The following is a 22,292-nucleotide window of genomic DNA, read 5'->3' on the forward strand; positions in this document are numbered from 1 at the left end:
TGGAGGATTTCATGAGAATTAGTGCAATATAAGCATGTTGAAATTCATAATTCCTTTTGGGACTACTCCCGTATCTGATCTGACTTTTAAGGTGAATTTTGCCAAATTTTGAGAAAGAGAAATAGCTAAGTGCCAAAAGGTACATCATGTTAACAAGAATATTCAAGGAAGAGATGACTAGCAAATAAGGCTTACCTTTTCAAGTTTCTCCAGGTAATCCATCTTCCGCAGATTAACTAAACAAGAAAACATACAACCATACATCAGTAACCACAAATTTCAGCTGTAAAAAGACGAATGCATAAGGATTAGGGCTCTTGCTTGATTAAGGTGTTGACAATTGCAATACCATATCCCAAGTTCAAATCCTGCTGCTAAATTACCTCACCCGACCCCACCCCAACCCAAAAGGAAAAAAAAAAAAGAAGAAGAACGGAAGAAAGAAACATGCATGACAACATATGAATGTTGGACATATGTTAGTCAAAAAGACAAAAACTAAATGGAAACATATCAAAGCAATGCTCGGAACACCAGTATAAATCATGCAAGCACTCAAGAACTAAGAAGTCTCAAAACAGTACATGTTGATTCATTTTATCCTTGCTCCTTTTACTAAAATGCCAATACTTGTCTGATCGAAGTGGGGGGCAAAATAAAATATTTATAAAGCATGGTCAGCACAGGCATTTTTCATAGCATAGGCACTGTTTTGAGTTCCAAATTTCTGTAGCACACGAAAGATTTGTATATGGAGTCTAGGCATGTTTAATAATCAGCTCTTTTCATTTTTATTCTTTTTAAGTTTAAAAAATAAATAGAGCAATAGACTAGAGCCAAACGTCTCAAAGAAAATGGTACCACCAACTAAGATGAAAGGGAAAAACACCAAGGCAAAATAAAAAGATATTATTAGAAAAAGGAAGAGTGAAGGACGTCACCATTTTTAGCTGAATCTGGTTGCAATGTTGATTCTGAAATCTCCTTGTTTAATTTTTCATGTTGTAAACCTGTCAATTAGCACTCTTGATTATCTAAGCACCTTCCATATCTTTTACAGAAAGTATGCTACAAAGCAATGAACTATGGAAAACCATAGTCAATCAAGGCCACCATCCAATGAAATGATGGAGGTGACGGAGACCGTCAGCGACACCAAAACATGATAGAACTCCCAAATAAGAAAATTTCGGAATTTGTAATATGAGATCCCCTACAGAGCCATTTAGAGTGTATACCTTGGAGTAGCTCTCGGGGGAAATAAGCTGAATTAAGTTTCAGAAGAGATGTAAGTGGACGGCAGCGTGCCACCTTGGTCTTAGGCTTCAACCTATCAGCATATCGCTCTATCTCTTTGCTCATCTCATCTATTAACATGTAATACCAATTAAATTAAATGAGAAAACATCATACACCTGTCGAGCGCAATTACGTTCTCTAAACTTCACACCACAGAGAGTATGCAAACAGTATTCTTGAAAGAAAGTAAAAATGATAGTCTAGAGAGAGAGAGAGATTACAAGTAAACAACAGTGTCGTGAGAGAAGTTATAAGGAAAGAATTGTATACACAAAAAGAGTTATTGCAAGCAGACAACAGTCTAATGTGTGTGTGCATATGTGCATATGTGCAAGTGAGAGAGATAATATGATGAACATCATGTTCAATTCAGCAAACAAGAACTGTTCAATTCTTTACAATAGAAGGAATAGTGCAATACGAAGACAAGCCATGAAATAAAATAGGATAATCAACAGTTATATCGGCTTTCATCCAATAAATCTCAAGATCATAATGCTAAGGAAATAGTATAAGATGAAATATAGTTGTTGGGATCAGGAGAGAGGGATCATGAAAGGCTAGAAGACCCCTATGGTTGGAGCGTTGTCTGAACAATGCATATGTTTGGATTGACATCGATTAATATTAGGAATCTCGATCCCAAAATTTTGTTATCTCGATGCCAACCTTTTAGGGATCTTGCTCCTAACTTTGAAGAGAATATAAAGTCCAAGATTATACATACTCTTTAAAGTAGGGATCACTTTGTTTATAGCTATCAAGCAATGCAACCATATTAGAAGTATACTTGCATTGCTAGTTGGCTTGAAAATCATCATTTTGGTTATTATCTTGGTCTTTAAGGTGAGGATCATGATTCACATAGTGGGGATCGAGATCCCTGACAGGTGCATTCGAGATCGCCAAATTTAAAAATCAAGATCCTTTGAAAATCCATTTTCCAAAATGTAGGAGCTAGATTCTAGAACAGAATCGTCACCTAGGTTAAGAGATATGGGAAGATTTGATGCCCTTACCATTTAGCAGAATCGAGACTTACTAGTATCATATCCTAAATCAAGAGAAAAAAAAAGAGATTCCGGAGACGAGGATGCAGTATGCGACACAAACCTATTGCAAGAGCCAAAAATAAAAAATAAATCCTCTCTTTTTGAACCTAGCAGTATTGCAAACAGAAGCAACAGTCTTGAATTTATTGAGGAATTAGAAAAGATTAAATATCTCTATAGCAACAAAGTGCGTTTCAAACTTGTCTAGAAACAATCAAGTCAACCAACTAGAACAAAGTTTCCTCAAAGAACAGATTCTCCAGCCAAAACCCCCCTCGTATTTGCTCTAAACCAATTTTAGCTTTTATCAATTCATGGTTTGCAAGATTTTGAAGTTTCTCTCTCATTAGCGAACCATTTTCTTTGGATATATTAATGAACCTTTTATCAAGGTTTTCAGCCAATTTTTTGCCCTTTTTCTTCATATCTGTAAGTGCAGGATTGAAATCCTATCAGTGTTTCAAAAAGCGCTAGGTGGGTCCCAGGTAGCCTGGGGGGTTCTAGGGAGCCCAGAACCTAGGCGACCCAGTTGAATCCAAAGAGGATTCTACATTTATATATTGTATAAAATATGAGAATTAGGTATTTATGGCACATCAGAATTGAAAGTATACCACACATTAGCACACACTCCATAAGCATAATCATAAGTTGGTCCATAATCCATATCCAATCAAAACTTAAAATTTACCATTCATAGTTCAATCAAAGTTCAAAGTTTAATAATTATTCAACATTCATCATCAGAAAAATTAGGGTCAGCTGCATTGGCTTCACATTCAACGGAGTCATCACCCGCCTCGACATATTGGTCGTCCTCCTCCGTCTCTTCTAAATCTGCCTCTTCTTCCTCCTCTTCCTCCTCCACCCTCGTTCTCTGTGCAGAAGATCTAGTGGTCCTAGGAAGGTTAGCTAATGTCCCTGAAGCATCCATGACCATGTCCCATGTCAATCCTTCACGCCCCTCGACCTTATCATCATCAACTAACCACTCCATAGCATTGTCCATATTTTTTTATCAAATATGGTCTCTCTTATCTCTCTTAGCAAACCTGTCCTTCAAGAATCGATTATACTTGACATAGACTAGGTCATTGAGCCTCTTTGATTCAAGCATGTTCCTTCACCTTGCATAAATCTAACCAAATCAAATGAAACTAATTAAAATCTATAGTTCATGTATTATTAATACAATTATATAAATTACCCTTATAGCCTTACCCCTTCAAAAGTACTCCAATTGCGCTCACAACCGGATGAGGAAGTGGTTATGTTTAAGATCTGAATGGCCAACTTTTGTAAATTTGAAAAACTACACCCATGTTGGCTCCACCAATTGGTGGCAAAGATATAGAATAAAACCATAAATAAATAATAGAACTATAAAAATGAAACCTAATTACTTGAACTTGATGAACTTAAGAATATTATTACTACCTGGATCAATTTTGGTCCTTTGATTCATCGCCATTAGACTCCCAAAAGACTTTAATGACCACTTATAATTTATTAGCTCATCAACGCATATAATATCCTGGATATCAGGATCAAGGACTAGCACATCTACACACTTATTAAATCCAGTCATAATTGTATCATTTGTGTGTATATCCTTGTCAACATAAAAAAAGCTGGGTTCAAATAATAACAATGGCCGATGTAGCTGCCGATCCCACTTCTCATCAATAATCTCCCAAACAGGTTTGTAGTAATTCTTATCATCATCAAAATTTTGGGCTCTCTCTCTTTTGCATTTCTCCATAGCCTCATATATATAGCCCATAAAAGGCTTGTCACTATCAACCATGCGAAGGACTTTGATTCTTGGACCACTTGCATGCTCTCCAGTCATCCGAGATAAACATCTGCCTCAACTGCACTCTCCTCGAATGTATGCTATCTAGGCATAAGTACCAGGTCGTAAATCTCGTGACCCCAGGCCTTACAATCTCTTTCTTCTTTGTAAATCTATGCATCATGATGAGGGTGAGATGGTGGATATAAATGAAATTTGTAACTAACTTTCCCTTCTTCACTGTACCTGATATCGCAGTTAAACCGCCACGAGCCTCAAGCATGTGTCCAAAAGATTCTAGGATAAGCTATGCGCAACAAATTAGCTGCAGCAACATTAGGAGCAGCATTGTCTGTGACAACTTGTACAACATAATGCTCCCCAACCTCCTTGATTCCCTTCTCTAAACTTGGAATATGTAATGGGTATCATGGATATGATTAGAGACATCAATAGACCTCAAAAAAAATAGTCCCTAAAGGACAATTCACAAGCAAAGTCATCTGACTTCTTCTCTCCCTATCACCCTAAGCATCAATCATAATAGAAACCCCATACTGAGCCCATGCATCCTTTTTAACTTCTACAGCTTCCTTCGTGACACTCACTGCCTTTTTCAAAAGAAGCTCTGAAAGTTCATATGGGGTTGGGGGTTTCATCCCAAGCCCAAATTGGCCAATTGCCTCTACCGCGTCATAGAAGCTGCTTAAGAGAGCGGTATTGAAAGGAATGCTCGCCTCTATCTCTCTCTTCCTTCATTCTATTTAATGGTGGTTTGCTTCTTTGGTTTCTCTCCTGCAACCTCAAGGTCAGGCCGAGGCTAAAAACTATCCATAGAGTTTCTAACCCAAGGCCTATTACCCCAGAACCAGAAGTAATTACAACTCCCTTTCCCTTTCCCCGAATTGCATCTTATGCAATTTTTATCGTTAGGATTTGGGTTGTAACCATATTTCCAACCGGGATCACGACTCCTATTAGATCCCGAAGAAGACATCTCAAAATAATGCAATTTATACAAGCAATAAAAAAAAATCACTTGCTTTGAGTTTGATTGCTCAATCTCCAAACTTCCACCTCAAAGATGCTTATAAGGACTCAAAATCTTCTAAAAAACTCCCCAATAGATTTATAAAACATCAAAAATTACATCTAATATCAATGGGTAATATTTTGATCAATTTCTCATAACTTTGATAAACCTTTCGATCCTAAAGAAATCACCAAAAAACTATTTTGGAGGGGGGGGGGGGGGGGGGGAGTTCTCTCTCTAAAATGGGCTCCAATAAGTTTTAGGTTTCAAATTGACCTAAAACCCCAATTTTTGGCCCTTTAATATAAAAAAAATGGTCAAAAAATGCCCCCAACGAAAGCAATTTCCGCCTTTGGGCGGGGCACTGGACCTGGGCAGCCGTCCAACACCGAGGCAGTTTCCTGGGCGCCCAAGGACCACCGCTTTTTTTGGGCGCCTAGGCCTGGGCGATGCGCCCAGACCCCCTAATCCGCCTAAGCGTCTGCCTAGGGTCTACCCAGGGGCTGAGCAGTCCGCTTTTTGGAACACTGAATCCTGTTGTTGCAACAGTCCCCCTTCCAAAATCAGATTGATGCATGACACTTACCCCAATATACTCTGCATGATACTTACCCCAATGCTCTCTGCAGTAGCTGAAGAAGTCTCCCACTCCAATGTTATTTCAAGAAATACCGATCAGGATAGAAAATCAAACACAATAAGAAAGCATAATTCACGAATTACAAAATGTTATGTTAAATGCAAATATATAGTTCTTTTCCCATGGCCTCATCCAGCAAAGACGTTTTCATCATTAAGCATGAAGCTGAATATATACATATATAACAAGATACAACCTGCTATGTTGATAGCAAGATAGAACTGCATAAACCTGATGAGCCCAAGTATGAAGAATATGATGTGCATAGTTCACCGCCATGTTCGTTATTGAACTCAATGAAGGCCAACATGCATGAATAATGCGTTAGAGTTTTATATCTAGTAGGACAATGTCATAAATGTTTATTAGGTTCACCAATATAATGTTGATCATAGATGAGCCATTGGCAAAATACCATAGCACCATTGGAGGCACTAGAAGAATCGAGGCAGCACATTACCATCACTTTTGATACATGTGCACACACACGCACGACTGCAGCCTGTGTCATGCATGGGCAAGCAATTTGAGAGAAAGACTAAGGGCATGCTTTTTTGGGGGGAGGTTTGTCTTCCAAAGATAAACCTTCCTTGTGTAGTAGCAATTTCGCATTGGATGCATGACAGTGATACAGTGAAAAGAAGTTCCATCTTCTATGCTTCAGCTAAAGGTGGTAAGGTTTCACTTTCGTGGGAACCCACGGAACATAAATTTTCGGAAGGTTTTTTCTGGGCTCTTCACATTAAAAGATGGAAAAGCGACCCCATTGACCTACTTTCTCCCTGTGCTGGTGGCCAAGCTGAGGAGCTCTCTCTCTCTCTCTCAACCCTCTTGCAGGCCAGGTACATCTCTCACTCTCTCTCTCCTACCCTCTCCTCTCTCTGAAACCCCCAACCTTCTCTCCACTCTCTCTCTCTCCCCCCTACTCTCACTCCCCTGCCCCTTCTCTCTCTCTCTCTTTGTGCAAATCTCTCTTGGGTAAAAACTCTCTCTATCTCTTCCTCTCTCTTGCTCTCTCACCCTTGTCCTGCAGTTTGATCCCGCTTCCATTGTGCCTGGAAGACCCCAAAAAGTTCTCTCGCCACATGTTCTGATCCTTCCCACCCAACCCACTCATTCACCTCATGGACTTCCAATAGGAAAGGCTTATTGAACTGAAGCGATAGGTTTATTATTACAAATGCCAACTCAACTCAAACGGATAATCACTAATCCCCAGTTTTAGAGAGAGAAAACAGCCTGGAATTGTTTTTGGGTTTTATCATCCAATTGGAAGAAGAAAGACATGAGAATCCCCTATTTGAGGGGGTTTAAGGAGAAAATTGTTAGGATGATTTTTTTTATTTCATTTTTTTCTATTTACTAGAATAAAGAATTCATTGAAACTAGAGAGTAAGAAAAGCTTTAATCACTATGAGTCTTCATTTTCTTATCTTGCTCATAGTGTACGGCTTCTGATTTGTTTTCCTTATCTACTTTTGGGTTTGTATGACTTGAATTCTTGTCGGGATAATCGAAACCTTGATGGCAGAAGTCAATATTTTGCTATGATGGTTTGGGACAATTTAAAGCATTTGAGCGAATTTATTATGTAGATAGGTTTTCATGGAAGTCACCAATATTTTTGTACTTTTTTGTATTAAAAAGGTCGGGGGTTTCAAAACGCACAATTTTGTCCTTTTAGTATTAAAAAAAAAGACCAAAAAATGCCCTCAACGAGGAGGCATTTCCGCCCTAGGCGGGGCACAAGCCCTGGGAGGCCTCTAGGGCTAGGCGCTGGGTGCCTGCCTAGGCAGGCTCCCGAGCGCCTAGGCCGCCTAGGGATATCGCGCCTAGTTTGGCCGCCTAAGCCTGCGCAATGTGCCCAGGCTTTCTAGAGCGCCTCAACGGCCGCCCAGGCTCTAGGTGGTCCGCTTTTTAAATCACTACTAATATGTACATCTATATTGCTATTAAGTGGGGAATCTTTAATCAACATACGAGGACTATGGTTCCACAATTTATTGGTCAACTTTAATGTCAAACATGAGCCCCTACACATGACTGTGGTTCATGGGTCCCGTTGGATTGGTTTGAGAAGACAGTTATGGATCATGGATCCTAGCACAGGTGAAGTGCCCTGACAGTCACTTATTTAGTACCAATCCACTTCTAGACGTATTTATGTGTTATTAAATTTTTTAAGAACTCCACAAATATTGTTTTCAACATTATTTCTGTTTATGTGACTCTTGGATATTTTCAATATTCTAAAATTATTTTTAAATGAATACAAACCCCAAACAGTTATTTCTGAAATTTTTCCACAAAGTGTGTTCTAGAAATTTTGTTTAATAGTGTTGGGACCCAGGTGGGGGCCTAAGAGATCAACTCACACACATGTGCGGCCCACATGGGCCACACACCCCACAATGGTAAGCCCAAGTTTTCCCATTAAATTAGCCGGACTAAGACAAAATGTATGGAATGCAAATTTAGTACTAACAGAAGCAGAAACTAATAGTCAAGAAATACCTAAAAGAGATTGTTTCTAAAATTTAGAGTCGATAATCCAAAAGAATGGAGAGACTAAGGAAGATGTCGCGCATAGAATTAGAGTTGGGTGAGCAAAGTGGAGATGTGCAACTAGAGTCTTGTGTGATTGTTGCATATCATTGAGACTGAAAGGGAAGGGAAGTTCCATAGGATGGCTATAAGACCAGCTATGTTTTATGAAATAGAATGTTGGGCAGTCAGGAAACAACATATCCATAGGATGAGCATAGCTGACATGAAATGTTGAGATGGATGAGTCGCAAGACATGAATGGATAGTCAGCATGACTATACATGAGCGAATTTAAGTGTGGCTTCAATAGGAGATGAGATAAAGGAGAGTACACTTAGATAGTCTAGCCATGTACAGCATAGACCTAACTCCGCACCGCTTAGGAGACATGATTTGATTCGATTAGAAGGGCAAGGGGAAGATCCAAAAGGACATGGATATAAGTAATGAGAAAAGATATGGTGACTTTTGATCTTATTAATGATATAACCCTTGATAGAGAAGAATGGAGGAACAGGGTTCATGTAGCTGACCCCAAATAATTAGGATAAAGGCTTAGATGACGATAATGATGATGATGATGTGAGGTGTCAATTTTATTTCACGAAAAGTATCCTGAGTTAAAAAATGTCTTGAATAATCTTAGTAAAATTTATTTTTTTTAAGATATTTATGGGATCCAAATTATTTTGACTGGGAAAAGTCTAGATAGATTAGAAGTGAATAATGGGCCAATATTCAGGGGATAAGATTCCTAATGTCCTCTCTAAATCATGAAGGCTGATTTCAAGGATGGATGGATCAGATTATCTTTCTCACCTCACATATTAACTAAATATTTTGCGATAATGTTGAATCCTAATCTGATTGGAACACCCTAGGGACCTTGAAGCCTATATAAGAGGGGGAACACCCCCCCCCCCCCCCCCCCCCCGCAATTCTCTACACACTTGAGTTCTCTCTCTCTCTCTCTATATATATATATATATATATATATATAGGAAAAAGCTAATAATAGCTGGGAAGCTATATAAACAGTAATATAGGTGGAATGGGAGCCGTCAAATCTTCATCATGTGGTTCACAATGCAAATCACTATATAAATTTTAATATTTTTTTCTAAAAATCAGATCATAATGAAATTTTCGACCTGTGTACTAAAAAATAGGGGGCAAAATTAAAAAATATATAAAAAATATTTTCCAAAGTATAAAATGACCAAAATACCCCTGAAAAATGATGGGGGTAATTTGGTCATTTTAGATTATTGAAAATATTTTTTTTATATTTTTATATGGTGCGCAATAGTATTGGGTATATACAAGCAAAATTTCGGTAGTATTTGAAGTTTTATAATTTTTGTACTAATCAGATTTATCTAAAATTTGGGACGTGTGTACATATGACTAAGTCGTACCAAAATAAAATATTAAAAAAAATAATAGTCAAAATAAAAAATGACAAAATTACCCCTGAAACTTTATAGGGGTATTTTACATAATTTTATCATTCAAGTTATTTGTTTTATATTTTATTCATGTGCACCTCATTAAGGTGCACACCTCTACAAAATTTTAGTTCATTATGATTCGTAAAATAAATATTAAAATTCAAACACTATCAGACATCTGTGATCGTGTTATAAACTTTGAACGGTGATAAAGTCGTAAGTGAAGTACTGTAGAACTTCACCTATAGGTGTTTTGTAGTGTTTTCCTCTATATATATATATATGGCACGCCACCCCCCGGCACCCCCCACCATAAGGATATTGGGTTGGCATGCACTTCTCAAGAGAGAAAGTGAGGGCATGCCCAACCCTAGACTTAGGTAAGGGGAGGTGCCACTCAATGACATGCCCCAAGGTTTAAAAGGGTCTTAGAAACCCTAATTGTGACCCATGCTCTCAACCCCATAAATTTCCGATTAGGGTGTTCCAGAGGTGCTTCCCAGTTCAGATTGGTGGATTCAACAGGGTTTAATAATCAAATGTGCCATCAATCAGGTAATCGCATGTGGGGCATGCGAAGTCCTAAGGGGGTAACCCTAAGCAAAAGTTCACTAAGTCTTCCCAATTTTACTAATTTTATTTGTTGTTTTTTATTCATATTTGCTTTTGAAATTGTAAGTAAAAATTCCGGCAATTAACAAAAGGAAAGAAGAAAATTTTATGTCAATATTTAATTGATCAAAATATGTAATCAGTAGTAGAGTAGACATTCTTATGGTTTTGCTATAGAAGGGTATAGTTGATGGCAGGTCTTGAGTAAATAAGCCTACACAAATCCAGTCTAAATTTGGGAAAGACATGCCCAAAGAGACTTCATTTTAGCCTATTTCGTCTTTATCCAATATAAACAAGGTGAAATCTTTGTACTATCTTTGTTCATTATGGCATTCCTCATGGTAATTGATTGGATAGTGATAAATTTTATTGGTCTTTTGGGAGGAGTGCAATAGTGGTTTCTGGTTTATATAGGACTGGTTGAGTTAGGATGATTTCATCGATCAGTGACTCGAACTTCTTACTGTTAGAGGGACATTTGACAGCAGCACAAATATCTACTATAAATATTATTGATCTAGCATTTATTGGCATTTCCTCTTGGGTAGCCTTGTTAAATTGGTATAAGTTCTGTTCAACATCAGATGACACCTATGTTTGTGATTCGTGGTGATGATGATTTAGTTTTTGTCCAACTGAGATAAAACATTGTGCTGCATTAGCTACCATCCACCCTATACCTACAATGACCAGCGCAAGCGTAATGGGAGTCGCAAACCATTCATACCGCTTAGCTACTTCTTTGTCAGACTTCATATGGTTCATAATCTAACTTCCATTTTATTAGAAGACTAAAAATTGATAAGAATTTTAATTAAATAAATCAGCTCATTTACTTACAGAAATTATTTTGGCCAATTTCCAGAGCTCTTTTTTTTTTTCTTTTTTCTTTTTTTTGTGATCCATAATTTCGAGAGGTCTTTTAACAGCTAAAAAGAAATGCTCAACATAAACTAAGCTCAAAGTGCATTAAAATAAAAAAAAAGAACTAATTCTAGCAAAATAGCAGTCATAAATATATACTATCATTAAGAATGTGCGTGATTTCAAAAATTCTCAATCAACTACCTCAAACTCTTATGTAAACCTTGACAAAACCCAAGTATTTAAATAAAATATATAGAAAACAAGTCTTTCCCATTTCCTTCACAAAAATAAAAAAGTAAAACCACAGAATGAACTAATTTACCTGATTTTGGTGCACTACTTTCAATGAGGTAAGAAGAGGAACTATAAAATGATTGTAGCACTCTTCTCCTACAAATGAGGTCCATCTCCTCTGCAGTCGCATCCTTTCTATTTGGGAACTCTTCCACTCTCTGCAGTTTCCCTAGTCACCTACCATTCTTTGTTAAATAATTCATACTGTGTTCTACAGTACATAAGAATATATTTTGAAAAATCAGAGCACAAAGCAAGTAGGACATGGTATCTATTTCATTTTTCTGTGACACTGCTAAACATGCATTACTTTAAATGGGAACTCCATCAAGATCACAATGTGAACAATAGTGCTACTCTAACACTTGCTTTTTGCCTTGGTGTTGCATGCCAGCACTCCCAAACACATGGCAAACACACTGTCCACGTGTCTGCCCTGTTGAGGCACTAGGACACCATGTTTGATACATTTGTTAAAAGTGTTGGCAGGTGACAGGCCCTTACATGTGGTTGAATTTAAGAAATAAAGTTCATCTGTCCCACATGGGACTTGAACATAAAACCTCTTGCACTATGACCAACCAATCTACCATCAAGCTTCCCAATGCCTTTTTGACATATATATCCAACATTTTATACTAACTAGTACATTCCATGTGCTTTGCATGTGTAATGGAATTGATAATCATTTTAAAAAATTAAAATTCCATTATTATATTTTTGTAAAGCAAATACGAAGTTATAATTATGAAAACATACAATATATTATCTAAACAATAATATTATATTAGTATTAACTTATTATTATATTTTTTATATTATAATTGTTGCAGTATAATATTCTTATGATAAATATGGAAATAATATTATCATAATATTTATCTATCACAATTATTGAATAATTGTTTGAATATTACTACGATATTATATAACTCTACCTACTACCCATAACTGACTCAACCCCACATCCTAGCAACTCATGAAAAAAAAAATATATATATATATATATATATATATATATCTGAAACACACCCAAATAGATACTATTTCAAAAAAAAAACACACAATGAAACACAATTCATGCTACAATGTTTAAACCCCAAAGAAACACAACACAACCATCAAAAGAAGCACAATAGTTGCTCTAGGAAAAGCTTCACCAAGAATTGGATAAGCTGATTTGAAATAGTCTATGAACAAACATTATAACATCATCGATAAAAAAAATAGCAAACATGAGTGACACAATGGCAAGAAGATTAGACACAATGGCAAGAAGATTAAACACACAGCTATAATAAATAAAAGTCAAATAATTTTTGCAACAAACACAACTATATCTAATTATATGAACAATAACTATGCTAAACCATGAAGTATGACGCCAACAAAAAATCGAGAGAGAACAGACCTCAAAAGCAGAAAACGCAAGGAATGAGAAATTATGGGATCTAAGAAGAGTCAATAGAGTTTTCATAGGTTTTGGGAAGGAGAGAGTAGGTCGACAGCCTCTCCCTCTCTCTTACTTGCGTATATCCCTCTCTTTCTCCATTTATTATCCTATCTCCATGTATATATCTTTCTTATTGTATCCTTTTAGAAAGGATATTTCAAAATATATTCCTCTGTGCCTCTATCTCAATCATATCTTTATCACGTCTTTATCTATTTCTCTCTTATCTTCTTCTCTCTTACCTCTTTATCCACGTAGTTTTCCGTCTCCATGTATATTTATTTCTTATTATATATCTTTTAGAAAAGATACCTCAAAAATATATTCCTTTGTGCCTCTCTCTCAATCATATCTCTCACGTCTTTCTCTGTCTCTCTTCTTCTTCTCTCTTCCCTACCCTAAAATCACTCCTACATATTTTTCCCCCCATCTTTTTTTCACATATCTTAATATCGTTCATACAACCTCTTCCTCTTCCTCTTCCTCTCTCTCTTACGTATTCCCTCCTTTCTCTCCCCCTAAAAATTGCCCTAAAGAATCTCCACATATCTCTTTCTCCATCTTTTTCTCACCTTCTTAAAATCTATCTACGTCTATAAGCTAGCACGCCTATGCTTAAGCTTGAGCCATGATTTTTTAATGTTTTTCCTTACTTAAGCGGTACGTAACAGTTTAACTTCTATTTTTGTATCTTCTCTTTCCTCTTTATTACATTGGGATGTATATTTTCTAAAACATATGATAGGAGACTTGGTATACACTCCATGATTTAATTAACTGCAAAATTTAGGAATTTAATATATATTTAGTCTCATTTAATAGGCAGGAATAAATTTAGGAGAAGATAAAGAGTACATGAAATCTCTAAATCCTAAACTCTATCTTCTAAATTGGATAATGTAGATCTCTCTTCTCTCTATCACTTGGGCCATACGTGGCTATTTTTAAATATTATTTTGTGTCTTCTCAACCATAGAAATAGGGAGTAAGTTTTAAAATTTGGCCTATGCTCCAAAATTTGGCCTAAACTCCTAAAATGTCTAGGATACCTGACCTCTCTTCTTATTCTTTCACCACATGTCCACCCCTTAACTCTGGCTTAATAATGTAGTTTAGATAAAATTAAGAAAATTTCAAATAATAAATGAATATCAATATAACAATTTTCATAGCTCCATTTATTTGTTTTCCAATAACTAGTGTATGAGCACTCTAGCAAATGACTGCTAGTACATAAAATCAAATAGTTTATTATTAATAGCCACTAAAATTCTATAGGATGTACTACTTTGAAACATACGAAAATAATATAAGAAATAATTTTAAATTTTCTTTGACAAAATAATGTTGAATTTTGCGTTTCAAGCTTTTATATTTTCTTTTTTCTAAAAAAATTGTTCAGGTTATATGTGTGTATGTGCATGTGTGAAACTTTTTATAGAAACACTTGTACGGATGTGTTAGGCTGCACTGACTTTTGCCCAAAGTACTAGACACTTGAGACACACACTAGATGCCAACACTAACACTTGTAACAGTGTCCAGTGTTTTATTAACGTTGATGACAAACCAAGCTCCAAAGCTAGGACAATGCTAATCATCATAAACAAGTATAAATGTGGAGAGATTTTTAGGGTTGTGGCTTTATGATATTTCGTCAAGCAACACCTCAAAACCCTGCCAGAAAATGTAGTTTTGGCACCTAAAACCATTGCGATGGCCTGAAAATCTACCTCCACCATTGACCATGCAAATTGAAGATCCAAAAATGGTGCAAATCTGGAGTTGTGAATGCATGAAATGATAGTGTGTGTTACAAGATAGACCATATTTAGAGATTCAAATCCCTTCTTGGGATACATGACTATCAAAGTCGAGATATTGATTGGCAAATTCTCCTGCACCAAAACTGTATTTTCTAGCGATATTTATAAAGCTATGGCCCTAAAACATAGTTTCTTAATAAATATCATACCCTGTGCTCATCATGTACAATAGTGTATAATAAACAATCCAAAAACAACATTAAAAATAAAGGAATCTTTTTCCTTAATCTAAACTTGTTAAAAAAAGAAAGGGAATTATAGTGGCCATAGTACAATTAGCTTGTTTCAGAGAAAAAAAACGTGGGGAAAAATTTGCTTACCGGAAAGACCTCAAAATAGTCATCTGGCACATCTCTAAATCCTCCTCCTCCTCCTCCTCCTCCTCCTTGTCCAAAACCTCTGCCTCCCCCACCAAACCCACCACGTCCACGCCCACGTCCTCCTCCTCTATGAAACATCCTTAGTGAAAAACAATGTGAATAAGCCCAAATTCGAATCGACTGTTCTTCAAGTCCAAATGCTCCTACTCCCTCCCTCCACCTTCACTTTACCTAAATATCATTAAAGTTTCATATTGCCACTTGCTATGAAGATGAGTACACATAATTTGTTTAGGGACTCAACCTTATACTAACCACACCCTAAGGGCACGTTTGGTTGGTGCGTAAATATTTCGTAAATATTTCCTCAGGAAAAATATTTAGATATATAAACACTTTGCAGGAAAAACTTTTGCAAACTTTCTTTTCACCATGTTTGTTAACACATTTAAAAAGCATTATGTAATGAATTACATATGTTTGGCAACTTGTTTGGCATTTAAATATATTTTGTAAATATATTAAATACAATTAAAATATATTTTAATAATTTGGTTCATGAGTAACAATTTCCATATGTAAAACAGTTTTCATATGTAAACAATTCCCTGTGCAAGAATTTTCCAATCCGGTTTTTTCGCATGTTTGGTTCACATCTGGAATTCCTGTGTACCCAGTTTCTTATGTTTGTAACCCATAGGTAAACTATTTCCATAATCTCGATTAATACCTACTTTTAACCGTTCTATTGCAATATACATGATTGGATATCGACGTCCATCCAATTAAGATGACTTTTTTAGAACATTCAATCTATATTATGTTTAAACAAAATGGATAGTTTGGATCACTTTATTAAATTATACCAACATCAAAACTTGGTTAACTAATCCGTGCATTTTTTTTTTTTGTTTAATCTCTCTATATTGTAAGATTACTGAAAAAGTATTTGTAGTACTAAATTTAGCAATAGTTTTTCCGTTCCAATGCATGAATACATCTTTAACGCATGATGTCCATATCCAATCTTGAAATGCATAACAGAGGTACAAGTACAATAAAAAAAAAATATGAAGGACGTAACACCATCACAACTACTACAACCTAAACCCTATTTTGATATCGTTCCCACATTGCATTAGTAATTCCGTCGCAGAGCTCTATAGTAACATCATCCCCGTTCTGATGATAAGGCCCTCATACATTCACCCTCTACACTAGGGGTAGGGATAGAAGTAGAGGTAGCGGCAGAAGCAAAGCTAGGGGTAGTGGTGCTCATTTGGCTGACTACCTAAACCACCCTATCAAGTGCCTCATATGCATGATTGGAAGAGGTAGGAAAACGGTTTATCAACTCACCTATGAATTCTCCCCTCGAAATATTTTTAAAGTTCTTCAACTAAAATTTCACTTTTCCTTACATTGGAAAAATCCAACTTGACTCTCACAAGAAATCATATGTAATGCTAACAGCTAGCAGGGTATGTAGTCAAGATTCTCGTGCAAGGATTAGTGTCGTTGATAATGCTAACAGGTAGCAAGGCATGGAGTCAAGACTAAACCAATGTAGCTTATGACAATTATTACCCAAGTAATTGAAATTCGCAAACTGATAAATTTAGAGGTAGACCATCTAATAACATAAAAATCAGTATAAAATTAAATAAAATAATGGTGGGATATGATATAAGGTGTAAGTCATGATTACATATGCATTGAAATAAAGGTTTCCCGGCATCTAACAACAATGGCAACCATCATTATTGACAAGAATCATGCCAACTAAGTTCAGCATCCCTTTTCAAATAACTTTTCCATGATATATTATCAAATAAAAAATGGTGTCTAGAAAATTTGAAATATTTAACGAAATGTCTCAAATTTGACAACAGTACTAATTAAAAGAATTGAAGGAAAGCATTTGCTTCCAAACATTCACGATTTCTGCTCATCATATAAACCAATCCATCAATCAGTTGGTCCTCACACACTAACGATGGGTTTCCTAGAGAACAAATCCTACAAATGAACATATATGACTCCTAGTCGAGAATTATCAAATCACAGCTAAACCCTAGAATAGAGATTCTCCTGTTTAGTGGAATTCCCGCACACATCAATGAAGGTTCCAAGGCAAATCATAATAGACATGTGATTCTTCAATGATGCAACTCTTCTCTATGTTGCTTCCTCCAAACATTTGACTATATGATCAAATTACACTAGATTGTCCCTGTAGCATACTTGTTTATGTCATGGCCTTCTAACATATGAGAAAAATTTTAGAAAAATTGGCTTCTAAGGATACACAATATCGCATTAGGGATATAGCTAGACAAACAAAAGGATATCATTGTTATCAAGGTAAATCTCCCTACATTTCTCTTTCATGCTTTTTTGTTGAAACATATATTTATCTTTCATGTTACATTATATTCTATAATGAAGATCTTAATTGCCCCAATGAGATAGGTAAAAAATACATAGAAACGCAATGCCACCATTGGCTTACTACTAAAAAGAACAGTTGCTCTCAACAGAGTACCTCAATCACTCATACACATGAATATTGTAGCCGTGGAAGTATATTATTTATTCTATTTGAGTCAACCTCCGCCAATTTCATAAAATCTAATCCCCTTTAAAACATAGTTTGCTAAAGAATGCAATACACATACAAGAAACCACCGATCCTCTCTGAGGAAAACCATATAGCTGATTCCAACAACTTTAAAAAGCAGCAAGACTTCAGAAAAGGTAAAAAATCATAAACTGAGGACATGGAAATTTACCTTCATTGCTTCAAATTTTCATGTCAATGAACAAATAAAAAGTTTATAGTCTGTCACAGCTTTTAGTCATTATTTGTAAAGAACGATTGCAGTTAAAATCTAACACATTCTACAACTAAATGAACCTCTGGATTCTTCCAATGAAATGAATAGACCTAAACTTCAAAAATTAAAGATAAGAGATTCTCGCAATACAGCATCATTACATCAGCACTAAAAGCAATCAAAATCACTGCTCCTCAATTCCCAAGTCATCCCAAAACCCTAGAAATTGTCTACAGAGTCGTGCGCAACCTATACCCCATGTTCGTAAAAGAAACACATGATCGAACAAACAAATCAAAGATCTTAAACATATTGGAGCTCTTGATTCCTCAGGGATCACCGGACCTAAAGGTCCCCTTTTTGTTTCTTTTGATTAATCAGACCTAAAGTTCTTTGTGCCACTAATTTGCAGAGCAAACAAACAGGCAGACTCTGGATCTTCTCATCAGTCACCCAATAGGAAAACACATGGAAATATTAGTCGAAAATCCCATTTATCTCACTGATATTCCTGAAAACGATCAACTGCACTAAAATTTCAAAAGTGAAAGTTTTAAGGTATAAAACTCATAACCAAAAGGACATGAAATTGACCTATAAGGCCAAAAGCTATGGCTAATAAACAGAGCATGGAGCTTCAAAAAAATGGCGAACTTGGAATGAGCTTTTGTTCCATAAATTGCAGAAACAATGGGAGTCGCTCTCCCCCACTAAAAAGGGTTTTTCCCTCTCTACTAGAGGCTTTTGCATGGGTATTATAGAGCACAAATAGTGCTCCTATACAACACAAAAACCAGCAAGAAATAAATAAAAAAAATACAACAAAAATAACCCACCGCGCATTTTTCTACAGAAATTAGTGCTCCTGTACTCAATAAAATAAGCCAAAAATAAAAAAGGCAACAAATTTCCATGGAGATCATAGAAAAAATAATGTTTGCATTGGTAATTAAAAAAGGGTGCAGTTTGTATAAAGCTTAGGCTCTAAACAATCAAATTAGAGCCTACCTTCAAATAGTGTCCAGAAATGTGGTTTCCATGCTGGAAATCTTTGTGATAGACTTAAAATATATTTTCATCTTTATTTATAAAGTTTAAAGCTTCAGAAATAGAGTTGATCGACAGATCTAATGAAAACTTGAAAATCTTGAAAATTGACGGTCCAAAAATGCGTTACAAAATGCCTCATTTCCAAAACTTGAAATCCATTTTTTTTCTCATGTCCATGCAACTTGATGTGGAGATGATCAATTTGAGGATATTTGAGCATCAAAACAACCTCTTCTAATGAAATTTTTGAGGCAGGCTCTAATTTGATTGTTGAGAGCCTCGGCTGTATATAAACTTTCTCCATTAAAAAATAGCACCATCTAGAGGGAAGAAAATGTTTGAATTGGTAATTAAAAAAATCAGCACTATGTAGAGGGAAAAACCATGAAAATCACAAGAAGAAAGCCACTACCCTTGTTGAAGAAGACGAGGTATTTTGTATGAGGGTTGCTATAAGGGAAACCCTACCTTGTTTGGTGAAGAATCTTACACTATGATGAAGAACACCAGCCAAAATAAAAACTTACCTGGTTGAAGAAGATGAATGCTTGCAATTGGGTCCTTGTTTGGAGAAGATGAAGTACTTTGTATGAGGCTTGCAAATGGATTATCGCTTGTGGGTCTGTGAGAGAGGACACAGGGGTTAAGAGAGTGGCGATGAGGCTCTGTGACAGATCAGTTAGGGCATTGAGAGAGGACTTCCCATTTGTTTGTTTTTTGTTTTTTGTTTTTTGTTTTTTGTTTTTTGTTTTTTTTTTTCGTTTCGTATGATCGTATCTTCGCGGTAAACTTATATGGCGAGTGCGATAGAGGTTTTCTTACATAAGGAAGAAAAACTGAACCCCCCCGGATATGAATTAAAAAAAAGGAAAGAGGAGATTGAACGGAGGTAGTTTATAACAGTGTTGGCAAGATTGAACCGTCCCGGTGAACTGGCCATGGGCGGCGGGTTCGGTTAGATGGGAACTGGGCTGGTTTGGTCTGGTTGAAAAAAATTTAAAAATCAGTCAACATTCCCTTAAAAAAATATTTTTATAAATAAGAAAAAATATAGATTTTATGTATATTGTATTACTACTTATAATTATCTTAAAAAATAAAATTAATATAATTGTTGTATAAATTAATATTGAAGATTAGGGAAATATCCAACACAATTTAGAATTTGACATATATTAATTCACTTGAGGGAGTTACAAAGTGCAAATAATATTGGCTAGTAGCAATGAGAGTGTAAATAATATTGGCCAGTAGTAATGAGAGTAACGAAGAGGGCCAGGGTATTGTTGTGTTTTACTCAGTGTTCGCTATATCGAACCGACCTGGTTAAGAGCTAGTCCCTATTAGAACAAAATTGGGGATAAATTTAAAAAATATGAGTTATGTCCAATAAAAATGGCAAATTAATGAGATTAAATTGAAGGTAATTATTCTAAATTTTCAAAATAGTTTTTTGCATAATTATTTTTTAACAAAATAATTAGAAAAATAATTACTCGGACAACTAAAAATTCATATTAAAAAATAAAATAAAAGTCACAATAAGTTCATTCCTGATATTTTCATCATTTTTCTTCTCGAGATCTTATTTCCGGCCAAAACCAAGCACGAAAATTGCTCATTTCGACCAAGTTCCCATTGTGATCCTTTGTTGCACTCTCTCTTATCTTCAAAAGGCCTAAATTTTGATTAAGAAATGATCCCAAGGAAAGTTTTGAAGAAAAACGTTTTTTAATATTCATCTTTCTAGTTTCAATAGGAAAAGCTAGAAAGGAGCAGTCTTTGTTCATTTGCATGGTTTTAGAAGCAAAAGAACCACCCAAGAAATTGTTCCAAGGGACAAAATAACCTATAAATAATATAAATAATCATTTTTCTTACTATTTGCTCCTTTTAATTTTCTGGTTTGGAAGCAAAAAAAATTGTTTTTTTTTTGTCTAAAACTAAAAAAACTCATTATTATTATTATTATTATTATTATTATTATTATTATTATTATTATGTTTTCTTTGTTAGTCACACAAGGTGCTGATTCTGAATCCGACAAGTCATCTAAAGTCTCAAGTAAAGTCATTCTTTCATTTGGCTGCATGCTCCTATATATGGAAAAAAAGAAAAAAGAAAAAGAAAGGTCTTGAAATCAGATAGATATACCCATTTATTTTTCATTTATGTAAATGGAATTTTCAAAACAATATAATTTATAGGTTTAAAAATAGAAGATTGTGTCTTTGAAGTATAACATCTGCAAAGGCAACCCTAGTTTTGTGAATGAGAATGCTCGACTGTAAACGACTAGGTTTCACGTGTTGATCACCCTGGATGAATTGAGGAAGACAGGCAAAGTAGGAGGATTTTCTTTATATTGAACCCTAGATAATAGATACCCGTTCTCATTTCTTCACTTTTTTACCTTTCTTTTTTTTTTTCTCTTTTTTTTAAGAAAGGGAAAATAGATTCCTGGGTACGATCAAAAGTTTCAGGGTATTTTCGATATTGAATGATCGTTAATGGTCTTGTATACTGGAGAAGTAAAGGGTAAACTGAAATTTTAAAAAGCAAATAAATCTCAATATTTGCTTTGATCTTAGTCATGTTTGGTTGGTGCGTAAACATTTCCCCAATAAAATTTGCTAACCTTTTTCACCATGTTTCTTAACATGTTAAAAAGCACCGTGTAATAAATTACATATGTTTGGTACTTAAATATATTTTGTAAATATATTAAATTTATACATGCAATATTTAAAGATTATAGCTAAAAATATATACTTATATTTTATCAACATATACTTGTATTATATATAATATATATTTACTATATTATATGATAATATAAATATATATTATATATAATACAAATATAAATTGATAAAATAAATATAATATAATATATGATATTTATATTATATATAAAAAAAATATACAATATATATAATATAAATATTTTTATATATATAATCAATATATTTTTTAGATGTAATATTAGAGCTACTTCCTCTTGGCTGTCAAGATAGGTATTGCTTGTTCTAGTCGTAAGAGAAGAGGAGCTCCTTGCAACACATTATCTGGACCATCCATTTTTCAATATTCTCATATGTTTGTAGATCTACTTGATTTGAATCATTTTGGAGTTTAAAATTTTATAATTAGTGATGAACATAGATATTCAAATAATTCTAAGAATTTTTTACTCCAAAATTACATGTTATG

The 22,292-nt window shown here is 35.1% G+C and overlaps 1 protein-coding gene across 12 annotated transcripts in view; it reads right to left on the reverse strand.

The window, feature by feature from the left end:
* Positions 1-19,768, reverse strand: part of LOC18430780 (uncharacterized) — a 36,420-nt gene extending 16,652 nt beyond the window's left edge. The window contains exons 1-6 of one of the 12 annotated variants that reach the window (XM_088863568.1): positions 19,607-19,768; positions 15,193-15,319; positions 11,622-11,751; positions 1,239-1,367; positions 942-1,010; positions 196-236 (exon numbers count right to left, since the gene is read on the reverse strand). In XM_088863568.1, the coding sequence (XP_088719694.1) occupies positions 196-236; positions 942-1,010; positions 1,239-1,367; positions 11,622-11,706 (324 nt within the window). In that variant the 5' untranslated portion in view covers positions 11,707-11,751; positions 15,193-15,319; positions 19,607-19,768. Of the gene's footprint in view, positions 1-195; positions 237-941; positions 1,011-1,238; positions 1,368-11,621; positions 11,779-15,192; positions 15,424-19,606 lie in introns of all 12 variants that reach the window. The other 11 variants (XM_088863565.1, XM_011623777.3, XM_088863563.1 and 8 more) reach the window with 11 other exon arrangements.
* Between the last annotated feature and the right edge of the window lie 2,524 nt (positions 19,769-22,292).

The sequence above is a fragment of the Amborella trichopoda genome, chromosome 3 (assembly GCF_054954075.1).
Source record: "Amborella trichopoda isolate Santa Cruz 75 chromosome 3, AtrichopodaSantaCruz75HAP2 v2.0, whole genome shotgun sequence".
NCBI classification, from domain to species: Eukaryota; Viridiplantae; Streptophyta; class Magnoliopsida; order Amborellales; family Amborellaceae; genus Amborella; species Amborella trichopoda.